The sequence below is a fragment of the Chiloscyllium plagiosum genome, chromosome 23 (genome assembly GCF_004010195.1).
Source record: "Chiloscyllium plagiosum isolate BGI_BamShark_2017 chromosome 23, ASM401019v2, whole genome shotgun sequence".
Taxonomy (NCBI): domain Eukaryota; kingdom Metazoa; phylum Chordata; class Chondrichthyes; order Orectolobiformes; family Hemiscylliidae; genus Chiloscyllium; species Chiloscyllium plagiosum.
This window is the reverse complement of record NC_057732.1, coordinates 34,100,971-34,116,223: the sequence shown is the minus strand read 5'-3', so window position 1 is coordinate 34,116,223 and position 15,253 is coordinate 34,100,971. Positions and strand designations below refer to the sequence as shown.

Sequence of the window (15,253 nt, the reverse complement as noted above, 5' to 3'; positions counted from 1 at the left end):
TCCCTCCAACCAAGGCTGGTTTACAGAACTGCGCTATGTTTTCATGAAGTCTTGGCCATGCAAAATACCTGTTTATTGATGCCTACATTTTCTGTGTTCCTTCTTGTCCATGGGAATTTCATGTGCTACACAAATTGTCTCCTTAAGGTATTTGATGAACAGTCATCAATTCTTCATTCACAGATCTGCGAGGATGTCTCCACTTCCGTCCTCCTTCTCTTCTCTTTCCTTATCTTTCTGTTATCTCTAGTTTTTTCATTCTCTCCCCTGAATAAAGCTGCTTTGACCATCCTAAGGATTCAGTCTGCTGGGTACCTGATTTCTCTTGTATTTCTGCTAAGGCTAAACCCAAGTACTGAGCTATCACCTCAATTATTTTTGCTAGGCAATTCCACCTCCAGTTAACCCACCAAGACAATCAACCTGAGCTTTGAAAGTTCCCTTAATATTGCTAGGGACAACTCTGCTATCTATATCCCATTTCTTCAATGAACCTTGTATTTTTCAGCTATTTGTGTGTTGCTAATGCAATACCATATCAAATCCTTATTTCTTTTTTTTAAAAGCAATCCCAAGTGTTATGACACGAGGTAAACCCCTCTGCTAATTTAAGCCCAACACACAGAAGCTCACCTCACGCCGTAATCTGTTAAATTTCGAGAGGCAAAGAACACTATCTCCGATCTCACTATTTAAAGTAGAAATTAAAAGTTTTATTCTTTAAGTCCAAAAGAAAATACTAGATAACTATTTTCAACTCCTTTCTCTTAAACCTATCTTTTACCTCTCACTCTGTAATTCTGGTCTGATTTTTAAAAAAAAATCCCGATTAAGATTTACAAAAAAGGGTCGTCTTTTCTTCGGTCTTCTGGTGCACAACTTTTCTTATAGACAGGTACCTTTCAGAGAGCTGTTTGGATAGAGGTCTGTACTTGTTGGTGCTTGGTCGCTGTTAACCCTCTAACCATTCAAAATATTCAGTTTTATACCCCAAAACATCAGATCGTTTCATTGGTTTGATGTCATCAAAAGACTAAATTCAATTTTAATTGGATTTTGTTTCTGGGCCATAATTTAAACTGGCCAAATTTGAATTTGTTTTTGTACCATGGCAACACAGAATCAGCGATTTGTGTCAACCAAATGTTCCATTTTTAAATTGTTCAGCACACTCTGCTTTCAGTCAGTCCTCACCTGCTTCCCCTCTGTCTTAAAGGTACAATGCACACCTCTACCTTCATAACATAAGTGAGCCCTAAATATTTGTTACTGGTGCAGTGAACTGGAATTTGAGTCCTGCTGTTCCTGGAGTAATCACAACATTTAATGATTTTATAGAAGTGTGCAAAATTCCCCACTTTGAATCTTTTTTAACTCAGATTGATGGCACACACCAAGCTTCTGTATTAATGATTATTTATTGCAAATGAATAGTTTCTAGCTATGAGTATACAATTATGAATTGTCAACATATAGCCCTACTAGTTAAAACTCTCATTCCCACCCTTTTCAAACTCCCTTAACATACAGATACAGGCAGAAACAGAGTATCAAAAAGCAGCATGGGTGTTATGGACAGAGAGAAGACTGGAAAATCAATTCAGTGACCAATGTTCATAGAGTTCACTGAGATGATCGTTTTGGCTTGTCAGGGTGGGCTTCTGGATCTTCCTATGCCAGGTACTTGCTTGCAGGAGACACAGGTTACAGGTTCACACTTGCACAGTCTCTGACTTCCTAGTTAAGAGCAATAGCTTACAGCAAGTAATGATGGGATGTAAACTGTCTTTGTTTGGGCTTGAGGTGGCTTTTACTGCAGAGGAAACGGGAGTTGCTTCCCTCTTGCAAGTCTGATGATATCTTACTAAGTATTCACATCCACAAGTTGTTCAGCTACATGGGAGCTGATCACTAATTGTTGGTAGGCAGGTGGTTTTTGCCATCAATAACCAATCTGTAATCCACAGACTAATTAACTAGGTGTTGTCAGCTGAATCTACCTTCATGCACAGACCAGTACAAATGCCTCCATTTCATCTGTAGTAATCTCCAACATTGTTTTAATAAACAACATTACAAATGTTGTTTACAATGAATGTCAGGTAACTTGTTTTAAAAAGTGTAATAATCCTCTCCGTAATCTTTTAGTTTTTAACAGTCTTTTCCCATTTCAGACCATGAGTAGTAATATAGAAAATGATATACATAGTCTTTACACTGCAGTGCATTTCAATGTACCCTGCACCATACTAAAGTGGATTTCAGTGTGCCTAGTACTTGACTGTAGTGCATTTGTGTGAACAGTATCAGATTGTACTAGTTTTCATCGTGCCCATTGCCAGACTGTAGTGCATTTCACTGTACCACTACTGACAGTGATGGATTTATTCTGTGCCCACTATCTGCTTGTAATGAGTTTTGTTGATGTCACTAAGTTATTGTAACAAATGTTTAAATGGAGAGAGATATGGCTGTCCTGTAATACAAAGGCAAAGCTTGGGAGGTGCTGTACATGCTTTGCAATCTAAGCACTGATAAAGAGTGTGTTAACATTTCAGGTTGATAAACTTTCTTTCAGAGCTCCACACTGTGTGATATGTTTTTAGCTAAACTGGTTGATGCCTAATGACTGTTGTGCATTCTCACATGTGTTATTGTCATCTTGTGCTCTCATATTCCTGAAAGAAGTTATCAAATTTTTTTTCTTGTGCTGTGCCTTCTCAATGTTAGGTCACAGTGGCAGGGTTATCACTCTGGCAAATCCGAGGGCCATAGCGAAGGGGAGAGAAAGCCCTCAAGGTATTGTGTGTTTAAGCACAAGGAAAGTAACCATTTTGAAGCTTGTGTTTTAGAAAGCTAACACCAAGAATAACACAGATATTAACCTGTTACCGCCTGTATTAACTGAGACCATTTGCTGTACCAACCTTATCTTCTATTCCACTCACCTAACTAACTTATGATGTGAAGATGCTGGTGATGGACTGGTCTGGACAAAGTCAAAAATCACACGACACCGATTTATAGTCCAATAGGTTTATTTGAAACCACAAGTTTTCGGAACCCCTCCCTGCTCCTTCCTCAGGTAGGTGCCTGTAAAAACATAGTTTCGAATAAACTGTTGGACTGTAACCTGGTGTTGTGTGATTTTTGACTAACTAACTTAGTTATACCTTTCAGCTTTTACTGAGTGAGTGAACTGATGTGAACATTAATCTCTCAATGACCACCGCTAGGATAAGTTTTCCGTATTTGTGTTCAACTGTCCTTGTAATATGAATAATATATTAAAGCTTGTATCGGTAAACACCAACTCATGACCAGCCTTTTCTTCCCCATGTTAACATTCCCTCTTATCAATTGATTTATATTGAAAATTGCCTGCATAAATTTATTACTGTAATTCCACCTTCTTGCCAGTGGAGGTGATAGAGATGCATGATTTATACCCCAATTCCTCAGTCTGTACTTCAGGAATGCTGTAAGTTCCTTGCTGCTAATGTTAATGTTGTAATTTATTGTATTTCATTATGAAAAATATTGGAAAATAACGTATTAATGTATTGAGTTTTCATCTTAGTGTCATCAATGAGATTTGTGTATATTTGTACAGTTATTGCCCTGCCCTCGAAATCTGCTTCACTGGCAGACTGTTTGCTCAGTTAAACAATATTTATGACACAAACTGATTGTTTGGTCCAAATGTTTCAAGCCTTTATTCGTCCTTCCTCCTTTCACTGTTCCTTATCTGCATTTATCAGGTTTCCCATAAATGCATCAGTGCTGTTATCTCAATTACTCCTTGTGATAATTAGCTTTGTATTCTAACTACTCTCTGTTAAAGATATTTCACCTGAATTTTCTGTTGGATTCCTGGGCCATTTTGATTTTATTTTATGATTTCTTGTTGTGTCTTCATGTGAAAGTGTCATTTCTACATCTATCCCCACCCAATCTTTCCATAATCTTAAAAACTGTAGTCAGGACACTCTTTAGTCATCTTCATAAAACGACTCTCCGACATTTTCTATCTTTCCCGATTGAGGTATAATATGGCCTCTCAATTCTCTTATCAACATTTTTTTTCTGAGCACTCACCACATATGGTTATGGAGACCAGAACTGCTCTCCAGATCTAAGTATGGTTCATCCAAGGTTCTGTGCAACTTTACTGTGCCTTCACTATTCTTAATTTATGAATAGATCTACCTGAGTATTTGTTTTTATGGATTTGGTAACCTAAGTTAATTTAGAATTTATATTGAAAATCAGTTAGTAGCGATGGGACTTAATAGCAACTCGTCAGATTCCCAATTAAGAGTGTGTCAGCAATGTGATGATTCCCAGAAACTATTCAACCCATGTAATTAAGCTGTCTTTAGAGATTCAGAAAATCTAGAACAGATTGAAGATCAATAACTTGAGAAGTGCAGATTACACCGCTAATTGTAGAGTCAGAAGAGGTATCACTGAACTTATAAATAAAAATGAAAGTATGGAGTGTAGAACATAGATTAAGAAAGTGAATGAACACTGATACAACTTTGAAAAACAGAGGCCCATTATTCATTCATGAAATATGGGCACCACTGGTTAGATCAGTATTTGTTGCTTATCCCTACAATGAGCAGTCTTGTTCAACTGCTGCAATTCATGGCGCGATGTGGGGGATTTGTACACCTACAGTGCTGCTAAGCATTAAGAATTTTGAACTATGCCAATGAATGTTTATATAATTCCAAGCTAGCTGATGTGTGGCTTGGAGAGAAACTTGCAATTGATTTTGCTCTTGAGATTTGATGGAGCTGCAACACACTCCTGTCTTGTGCCTTGGAGATGGTGGACAGGCAGTGGGGAGTAAGGAGATGAGTCACTGAAGCTGCTGTTGTAACTGCTGATCTAACCAGTGGTGCCCATATTTCATGAATGAATAATGGGCCTCTGTTTTTCAAAGTTGTATCAGTGTTCATTCACTTTCTTAATCTATGTTCTACACTCCATACTTTCATTTTTATTTATAAGTTCAGTGATACCTCTTCTGACTCTACAATTAGCTCACTGCCAGGATGTTGATAGTGGGACATGGTGTTGAAGACGTTAAATGTCAAAGAGAGAGATGTTGTATCTTCATCTCAGTCTTCAATGACCTACTACTTCCTCTGAAATTGTGTACCCTGGTTCTCGCATCATGAGTAAGAGAACATCATATTTGCATCCATCCTGTATGTTCTGTATAGGTTTGAAGTTTAAATGCGATCTCCTCTCAATCTTTGAAATTTTAGTGAAGAGATTCAATTTCCTCAATCTCTCCACATAAAACTATCTTGGGGATTAATATTTTGAGCCCTTGTTGAAATCCTGCTGTAGCAATTATAATCTTCCCCAGAAAAGAAGACCAAATCTTTTCACAATACAGTAGCGCCTCGACATACGAACGACCCCGTTCACGAACAAATCGGTTTACGAACAGCATTGTGCATAAAAATTTGCTTCAACATACGTACAAAATTCAAAATACGAATGAAGGTACGAGCAGTTCGTCTTTGGCGCGTGCGCTGTGAACCCTATCCGAACAATGGGAAAAATTGATTCAGTTCGCGAACTTTTCGGTTCGCGAACCGGGTCCCGGAACGAATTAAGTTCGTAAGTCAAGGCGCTACTGTATTCTAGATTCTAGCTTCATCAAGACTCTATACAACTGTGACATCTTTACTTATGTACTCGAATCCCTTTGAAATGAATATAAGTGTGCCGTTTGCTGCCTTAATTGCTTACTACAGCGATATGTTTGTCGTGACACACTGACAAGGACGTCCAGATCGATTTGGACACCTGCACTTCCCAGCCCCTCACTGTTCAAGAAGTATTTTCCCTTTTTTTTCCTACTGAAGTGAATAACTTGATACTTATTCACACAATATTCCATCTGTCATGTACATGCTGAGTCACTTAGTTGTCCAAGTTCTTTTGAAGCTAACTTGCATTCCCAGCCAGTTTTGTGACATCAGTAAATTTGGAAATCTTACAATTGGTGCCCACGTACAAATCGTTTGCATAGGTTCTGAGCAGTTGTGAATCTTGTACTTCACCCTTCTGGCACCCCACTTGTAACAATCTGCCATCTTAAGAATGATCTTTTAACTGTTTGCAACTTTCTGTCCATTAAGCAATTCTAAATCCACAGTACATTTCCCAATCCCACAATTTAATTTTATTTATTATGTTCTATTTGGGGCTTGAGCAGATGACTTCGGAAGATCCAAATAAACCGCATCCACTAGTTCTCTTTTGATATGCTACAAGCAGCATCCTTAAAAAAAAATTTCCAAGTTTGTCAAACATGATTTCTTTTGACTCTACCAAAATTTGCTATTGTTTCCTAAATATTAATTTATCACATCCTTTATATTACATTCTAATGTTATATGGAAAGTAGGTAATATAGCATCCCCATTGAATAAGGGAGGGAGACAGATAACAGGAAACAGTGGACTGTTAGTCTGAGGGAAGGGGGTTAAGGACGTTATAACTGGACAATTGGAAAATCCCAAGGTAATTGGGAAGAGTCAGCATGGATTTGTGAAAGGGAAATTCTATTCAACCAAATTATTGGAATTCAATGAATAATGTGCTGTGGATAAAGGGGAACCCTGTGAGGTGTTGTCCTTTCATTTCCAGAAGAAATTTGACAATGTTCCAGAAAGGTTATTATGCAATGTAGGAGATCATGGTCTAGGGGGAAACGTACTCGTGTGGATAGAAGATTTATTTCTGGCAGTCAGAGTCTAGATGAATGGCTTTTTTTCAGATTGACAGAATATGATGAGGGTGGGATCTGTGTTGGCACATCAAATTTTAAGAATGTATATCACTTGACTTAGATGAAGGGATTAAAGGCTGGTAATACCCAAGTTAGGTAGGAAAGTATGTTGTGAGAATGGCATAGCACGAATGCAGACTGATCTAGGTTGAGTAGGCAGGCAAATATCTGACAAATGGAGTACAATTTAGGAAAATGTGATGTTAACTTTGCTGGGAAGAATAAACTAAAGTATTATATATGAGGTGAATAACTTCAGAATTTCGAGGTGCAGTGTGATCTGGAACACGAGACATAAAAAGTACTTAATGAAACAAACAAATTGAATATTATCCTATGTTATGAGAAGAATTGGGCATAAAAATAAGGAGGTTATGCTTCAGTTGTACAGGTATTGGTGAGACCATATCTCAATACTGTGTAGTTTTGGACCCCTTATTTGAAGAAAGATGTAAATGATTGGAGGTGGTTGAAAGGTTTACTAGGTTGATAACTGGAATGAGCAGGTTTTCTTATGAGGAAACAATGGACAGGCAGAGCTTGTTTTTGTTGGAGTTTGGTAGAGCTAGAGGTGATTTGATTATTTAACAAAATGGTCATCTGGATATATGGCACAGAAAAGGCCCTTTGGCCCATTGTGACTGTGCCAGTCAAAAAAAACACACCTAATATTCTAATCCCATTTTTCAGAATTTGTCTCATAGCCTTGTATGCCTAAGGATAGCAAGTGCACATCAAAATACTACTTAATACATAAGATCCTAAACAGTCATGACACAAATTCACAATCTCATTGCCCTTGTCTGAAAGGAAGAGAGCATGCCAGGAGATCTGAGACCATAAGATATTGGAGCAGAATTAGGCCATTTAGCCCTATCAGCTTTGCCATTTGTTTTTCAACTCCGTTTTCCTGCCTTCTCCATATAAACTCTTGATTCCCTTACTAATCAAGAAATCATCTGTCTTTGTCTTCTGTCATTGTCTTCTGTCAGTGGCTTGACCTTCACAGCCATTGTTCCTGCTTAACCTACTTCAGCATTAGCAGCTGAGTCAGGTTTTGTTGCCTCTGCTTGCCTCAGATCTTTTCTGGGTTTAATGGAGAAGAAATTGTTGAAAGTATGAAGGTGATATTTCCTTAAGGCTTATCCCATTAACTCTAGTGTTAACTTTCAAACTTTGTCTGAAATAAAACGTTAAGAATTGTTTTCCTATTTTTAAAGCGTTTCTTAATTTTGTCCTCCAAGAGAATATAAATAATTCTAATTCAGAAAAGTGGAGACATTAACAAAGCATTCATAGTTGTATGAATTCTCATGATTGGAACAGCATTTTGGAACCTTGGTGATTCATTGTTGAGTTTTAAGTGCTCCACAAAAGTCCCACTCCAACATTGTGTAATCTGCAGTTACATCTCTCATTCTCACCACCTGTCTGCTCCATAGTGTCTGGGTCCAGATCCATAGCCCTGCACCGCACTGAGACAGAGAACTGGAGTGAATGATTCTGACGATTTCACTGCATTCTTCATTTATGGTAATTTGAGAAGTGATAACTGAAAGATAATAGTTTTATTTCTTTCTCTTCTAGGAAAATGGGGAAGCATTCGAGGTAGTGGACGACTCAGTGCTTATTCCCTAAATTTAGATGTAGGAGTCCGGCTTGCAGGCAAAGAAACGTTGTCTCCACAGGCTAATGGGGGCCCATCAGAGTCTCATTACTTGCGCCAGTCACGCGCAGGCTTGTACATTATTGGAGAAAAGTCCCAGCTAAAGGTGTGTAATATGAAAAGCTAAATACTGTGGATGCTGAACAAACACAGAAAATGTGAACCCTCGGCAGGTCTGGCACTGTGGAGGGAGAAATATAATGTTAATGTCCCTAACTGTGGGCCAGGAGGCCTGGGTTCAAGACCTACTTGCCACAGAGTTGTTAATAGCCCCTCTGAAGAAGTAGATTTTTAAAAACAAAGACAAACATGATTTCTTCAGAATTGAAAGGAGCTCAAAGGAGTGGTGAGGAACGGACAGTGTGGAAGTCCAGTGCAAAAGACAAAAAGGGTTGCTAATTGCAATGAAAGAGAAATAGAGCTGTCAAATGGCTATTAATGAGCGTGTGACAGGGGGAGAAAACTGGGTCCTCTCTGCTGAGTACAAGTTCTTTAAGGTCCAAATCCCTGAATATCTGGTTTGTCCCAGAATTTACTTGGTCTTCAGTAAAGCCTTCAACAAAGTTCTGCATGGTAGACGAATTAATGAAGTTGGGTCACATGGGATTCAGGATGAGCTTGCTAATTGGATACATAATTGGCTTAACGGCTGGAGATAGTGTGATGGAGGAGGTTTGTTTCTTGGACTGGAGGCCTGTCACCAGTGGTGTTCAAAAGGGATCGGATCTGGATCCTCTTTTATTTGTCATTTTTGTAAATGATTTGGATGAGAATATAGAAGGCATGGTTAGGAAGTCCGTGGGCAACACCAAGACTGATGGCATAGTAGACGGTGAAGACGTTTTCTAAGATTACGAAGAGATCTTGATGAAATGGTCAATGGATTTAAAAATGGTAGATGGGGTTCGATTTGGATAGATGCGAGGTATTGTCTTTATTCCTCAGTCCTTTGAGTTTAGAAATTATGTTGAGGTCATATAGGGCATTGGTGAGGCCTCTGTGTCCAGTTCTGGTTGTTCAGTTATTAGAAAGCATATTATTAAACTGGCGAGGGCTCAGAAGAGATTTACCAGGATGTTGCCTGGGTGTGGAAGGTTTGAGTTATAAAGAAAGGCTGGATGGACTGGGACATTTTCACTGGAGCATAGGAGGTCGAGAGGTGACCTGACAGAAGTTTATAAAATTATGTGTGGTAGAGATCGGGTTAATGGTTGGTGTCTTTTCCAAAAGATGCGAGATTTCAAGACTCGGCATATTTTTAAGGTGAGAGGAAAAGATGGAGAAAAGATCTGAGGGGCAAAGTTTGTACACCTGTTGGTTTGCATGTAGAATGAACTTCCTGAGGAATTGGTGGATGTGGGCACAATTGCATCATAACATGCCTGGACAAGTTGATTAAAAATATTTTTAAAATCCTTTGAACAGGGAGCAAAACAAGATCCATTACAACAGTGGGAACTTGTCCCCATTGAGATAACTGATATCCGACATGTAAAGACCAGCTTTAAGAAGTTAATGAAGGCTTGCTTGCCAAGTTCTGCACCCGTTGATCCTAATCAGTCCTACTACCGTTTGTTGGAGGAATCTGAATGGCTCTCTCAGGTATTTCAGGGCACTCCCTCCTAACCTGACTGCATCCTCTCACCTGCCCTTTCCTAACTTATGCCTGATCTCTTGTCCCCTATCACTTTCATCCTCTCATTCTCCTTTTACCCTGCTCTCATCACTCTATTTTTTTGTTGCTAGCTGCACCGGTTGCTCCAGGTCTCTGTATTGATTGTCGAGTTATTGGACAATGGATCCTCGGTGCTGATCAGTCTGGAGGATGGCTGGGATGTAACCACTCAGGTACCTGCTGTCAGTTATCAAACTTTGTCCTGCAGACTTAATATAAAAAAAAAGGCTTCACTGAGTGATTACCTCTGCATGTTGTAATTTTTCTGCATTTGTAAGTAAAAGGAATATCGAGTTTTGAGAAGATTGAGGTTCTGGATGTAGATTTGCTCGCTGCGCTGGAAGGTTCATTTTCAGAAGTTTCATCACCATACGAGGTAACATCTTCAGTGAGCCTCTGGATGAAGCACTGGTGGTGTAGCCTGGTTTCTATTTATATGTTTGGCTTTCCTAGGGTTGACATCATTTTGCTGAGGTGACATCATTTCCTATGGTGATGTCATTTTCTGTTCTTCTCAGGTGGTGGTAAATGGGATCTGGGTCAATGTGCTTATTGATAGAATTCCAGTTGGAATGCCATGCATCTAGGAATTCTCGTTTGTGTCTCTGTTTGGCTTGTCCTAGGATGGGTGTGTTGTCCCAGTCAAAGTAGTGACTTCCTCATCCATCTGTAAGGATACTAGTGAGAGTGTATCATGTCTTTTTGTGGCAAGTTGATGTTCATGTATCCTGATGGTTAGTTTTCTGCCTGTTTGTCTAATGTGTGTTTGTTACAGTTCTTGCAAGGTATTTTGTAAATGACATTAGTTTTGCTTGTTGTCTGTATAGGGTCTTTCAAGTTCATTAACTGCTGTTTTAGTGTGTTGGTGAGTTTGTGGACTATCATGATGCTGAGGGGTCTGAGAAGTCTGGCAGTCATTTCTGAGATACCTTTGATGTAGTGGAGAGTGGCTAGGGTTTCTGAACGTGTTTTCTCTGCTTGTTTGGGTTTGTTGCTGAGAAATTTGTGTTCATTGGGTACCTGTTCTTTTTGTGAATGCACTGTAAGTGATTTTCTGCGTAGTTCCTTTGTGCTGCAGTGTGTGGTGGCTCATTGAAATAATGAAATCATTCCTGATGAAGGGCTTTTGCCCGAAACATCGATTTCGCTACTCCTTGAATGCTGCCTGAACTGCTGTGCTCTTCCAGCACCACTAATCCAGAATCTGGTTTCCAGCATCTGCATTGTTTTTACCTCGTTGATTTAAAATGACTGTCAAGCGTCCTTTGTCTGGAGGTAGAATAACAATGTTTTTATCTTTTTTTTTAAAAGTCTTTCTAGTGCTTTCCTTTCTTGTGTATTAAGTGTGTTTCCTTCTGTTTTCCTGCTTAATGTTGGTGTGACTGCCTGTCTGATGGTTTGCTGGGTTCCTTCTGTGATTTGGTTGTCTTTCAGTGTTGTTTCCAATGCTACTGAGAAATTTTTGCAAGGTTACAAAATACCTTGCAAGAACTGTAACAAGCACTGCATTGGACAAACAGGCAGGAAAGTAGCCACCAGGATACATGAGCATCAACTAGCCACAAAAAGACATGACTCACTCTCACCACTATCCTTAGATATGGGTGAGGAAGAACACCACTTCGACTGGGACAACACATCCATCCTAGGACAAGCCAAAAAAAGTCACGCACGAGAATTCCTAGAAGTATAGCATTCCAACCAGGATTCTATCAACAAACACATTGACGATCTTATTTACCAACCCATGAGAAAAAGAACTGGAAATAATGTCACTGTAGGAAATGAAGTCACCACAGGATTTGATATCACCAACCCTAGGAAACCCAAACACACAAATAGAATGCGGGCTACACCACCAGTGCTTCATCCGGAGACCCACTGAAGATGTTACCTAGTATGGTGAAGAAACATCTAAAAATGAACTTTCCAGCTCCAACAAGCAAACCTACATCCAGCAAAAGGAATGTGTGTTTCTTTTGAATTCTCCTTACCTGTTGGAGTTGTTGATTGTTGGGATTTAGAGTGCATGGTCATGAGCTTTCTCACTACTTTTGCCTAAGGTGTCAATCTTGATGGTATGCTGAAATACTAGATGCTCTAGAATACCCACACATATGATTGGTGGTGTATGATTGCCCCAATGCAGGTATTTCCAGCACAAAAGACAGAAACTTTGACTATTACTGTTCACAGTACCCTATATTTGTCTATCTGCTGCCCTGACACAGATCAGCAATGAGGATTCAGGCCTCCTTGATTAATCTAACTCACTATCTATGAGATTTACATTTATCCATCAGGCCACTGTTATCACAAGGAAGGCATTTCACAAATCGCTTACAACAAAACATTTATATTGGGCATTCTCCATGAGCTGTTCCTTGGTTCCAGCATGAATTATCCTTTCATTATTTGTTGATGGGGCACCTTACATGGAATAAGGAAAGACAGTAAATTATGAGAAGAGACATACTGGGAGATTGAAGGTTGATGCTGCATCTGTAGCAAATATAGTAAATGTTTGGCTACTGGCAGTAACTATCAGACAAGTTGTATTTTATGGAATGCTTTTTTGGGTGGATCTACAAAATCTCAGTGGTATTATAAGAAGATTTTGTATTTCCTAATCGATATTTATCCCTCAATCATGCTCTCATAGCTGTTTTGAAAGAGCTTAATGAGTGCAAATTGACTGCATGTCCCCCATATAACAACAGTGACCATATTTCAAGAGCTTTTAATTGGCTGTTAAATGCTTTGGGTTGCTTATATGGATGTGAAAGATGCTGTCCAATTACAAGTTGCTGAAAAGAGGTTTTATTTTCATTTAATTAAAATCTGCAAAAATTGAAAACATATACAAAATCTTAACTTGTGTGGACCATATCAGAATGCTGCAAACAGTTCTGATCTGTTTGTTTTAGAAAGGACATGGAGGCATTGGAAAAGGTACAAAATAAGGTTTGCAAGGATGATATCAGAACTGAGAAGTTAATCTTCCTCAGAAGAATTAAACAAGTTGGAGCTTATTCTTTCCAGGTAACCTAACAGAAGCCTTCAAAATGATGAACTGGTCTGTTGGGTAGATATGGAGAAGATGCTTCCACTTGAGAAAAATCAAAGTTAAGCATTCTAAGATTATCATTAAGTTTTGCAATGTGGAATTCAAGTGAAACTTCTTTTCTAAGACTGGCTAGAATGTGGGACTTCTAGCACAAAGAACAGTTGAGACTAATAGAGTAAGATACAGTTAAGGGGAGTTTAGCTAAGCAAATGAGATAGAAGGGAAAAGGTTATGTTTAAAAGGGAGGGTTGACTTAAGAATTCCCACTAGCAGTCCCCCCCAGTACAAATTTGCCATCTTATTTTGGAAACAGATTACTGAATTACCTTTGAATTCTCTCCAGGTGGTGTCCTTGGTCCAGTTGTTGTCTGACCAGCATTACAGGACATTGGAAGGCTTCCGCCTTCTAGTGGAGAAGGAGTGGCTATCATTTGGGCATCGTTTCAGCCATCGTGGTGCGCAGACAATGGCCAGTCAGAGCAGTGGTTTCATCCCTGTTTTCTTGCAATTTCTGGACTGTGTGCATCAGGTACGTGCATCGTAAGGTAGCAGCTAACTCTTCAGCATCTCCACTGTGAAGTTAGATTGTACTGCAATGTAGCTAATCCATCAAGTAGATACACTCAATAATTTAGCATTAGCTTGTGGTTACTAATATAAAGTGAGGATCAGTGACTAAAATTGGAACTGAATTTCATTGATTTTTGTAACTAGCCCATTGAAGGAAGTTTGCTACATCCTTGTAGTCACAAACTTTACCGATTTTTTTTTTTGTTACCTCATACATAACAAGAACAAAAGTAGATCCTTCAGTCTCATGAACTTGCTCCACCATTCAACTGATCTGAACAGGGCCTCAATTCCATTTTTACTGCCTTGCCTCTCCCCTCCCCAGATGCTGGACTTAGTTGTAGGTCAAATATCTGTCTACTTCCATTTGAAATATATTCTATAACCCAGTCTCCGTTATCCTCTTGAGGAGAGAATTCCAAAGATCAACAACCTTCTGAGAAGAAAAGATGTAATCTCGTCTCCTCCTTTAAGACCCTGTATTTTGAGTACTGTGCAAATAATATCTTGCTATTTTTCTGTGTTTTTGACTTGTGACTGAAATAGGAAAAGGACTGGCTTAAAAGCCAAGATTTGAAGGATTACTGTACTTTTCAAGAAAAACACATTACCTGGCACTCATTTTAAATGATGTTTGTACAAGCAGGTAGGTGAAGGTCTAGTTACAGATAAGCTGGAGCCATGGTTCTCTGGATAATAGGGAAGGCCCTGTGGTATATATAGACTATTAATCCAGAAACTCAGTTAATGTTCTAGAGACTAGGGTTTGAATCCCACCACAGCAGATGGTGGAGTTTGATTTTGATTTAAAATTAAAATCTGGAATTAAGAATCTATTGATGACCAGAAAACCATTGTCAATTGTTGGAAGACCCCATATGGTTCACTAGTAGACAATAGACAATAGGTGCAGGAGTAGGCCATTCAGCCCTTGGAGCCTGCACCGCCATTCAATATGATCATGGCTGATCATTCCTAATCAGTATCCTCTTCCTGCCTTATCTTAATAATCCTTGATTCCACTATCTTTGAGAGCTCTATCCAACTCTTTCTTAAATGAATCCAGAGACTGGGCCTCCACTGCCCTCTGGGGCAGAGCATTCCACACAGCCACCACTCTCTGGGTGAAGAAGTTTCTCCTGAGCTCTGTCCTAAATGGTCTACCCCGTATTTTTAAGCTGTGTCCTCTGGTTCGGCACTCACCCATCAGCGGAAACACGTTTCCTGCTGCCAGAGTGTCCAATCCTTTCGTAATCTTATATATTTCAATCAGATCCCCTCTCAGTCTTCTAAACTCAAGGGTATACAAGCCCAGTCGCTTCAGTCTTTCAGTGTAAGGTAATCCCACCATTCCAGGAATTGACCTTGTGAAACTACGCTGCACTCCCTCAATAGCCAGAATGTCTTTCCTCAAATTTGGAGACCAGAACTGCACTCAGTACTCCAGGTGTGGTC

The 15,253-nt window shown here is 39.3% G+C and overlaps 1 protein-coding gene across 1 annotated transcript in view; it reads left to right on the top strand.

Annotated features, from left to right (window-relative positions):
- sbf1 (SET binding factor 1) overlaps nucleotides 1–15,253 on the top strand; it is a 104,993-nt gene that overhangs the window by 67,765 nt on the left and 21,975 nt on the right. Inside the window, exons 30-34 of the mRNA XM_043713206.1 lie at nucleotides 2,731–2,799; nucleotides 8,408–8,592; nucleotides 9,912–10,088; nucleotides 10,233–10,334; nucleotides 13,572–13,757. Of these exons, the coding sequence (XP_043569141.1) occupies nucleotides 2,731–2,799; nucleotides 8,408–8,592; nucleotides 9,912–10,088; nucleotides 10,233–10,334; nucleotides 13,572–13,757 (719 nt within the window). The remainder of the gene's footprint in view (nucleotides 1–2,730; nucleotides 2,800–8,407; nucleotides 8,593–9,911; nucleotides 10,089–10,232; nucleotides 10,335–13,571; nucleotides 13,758–15,253) is intronic.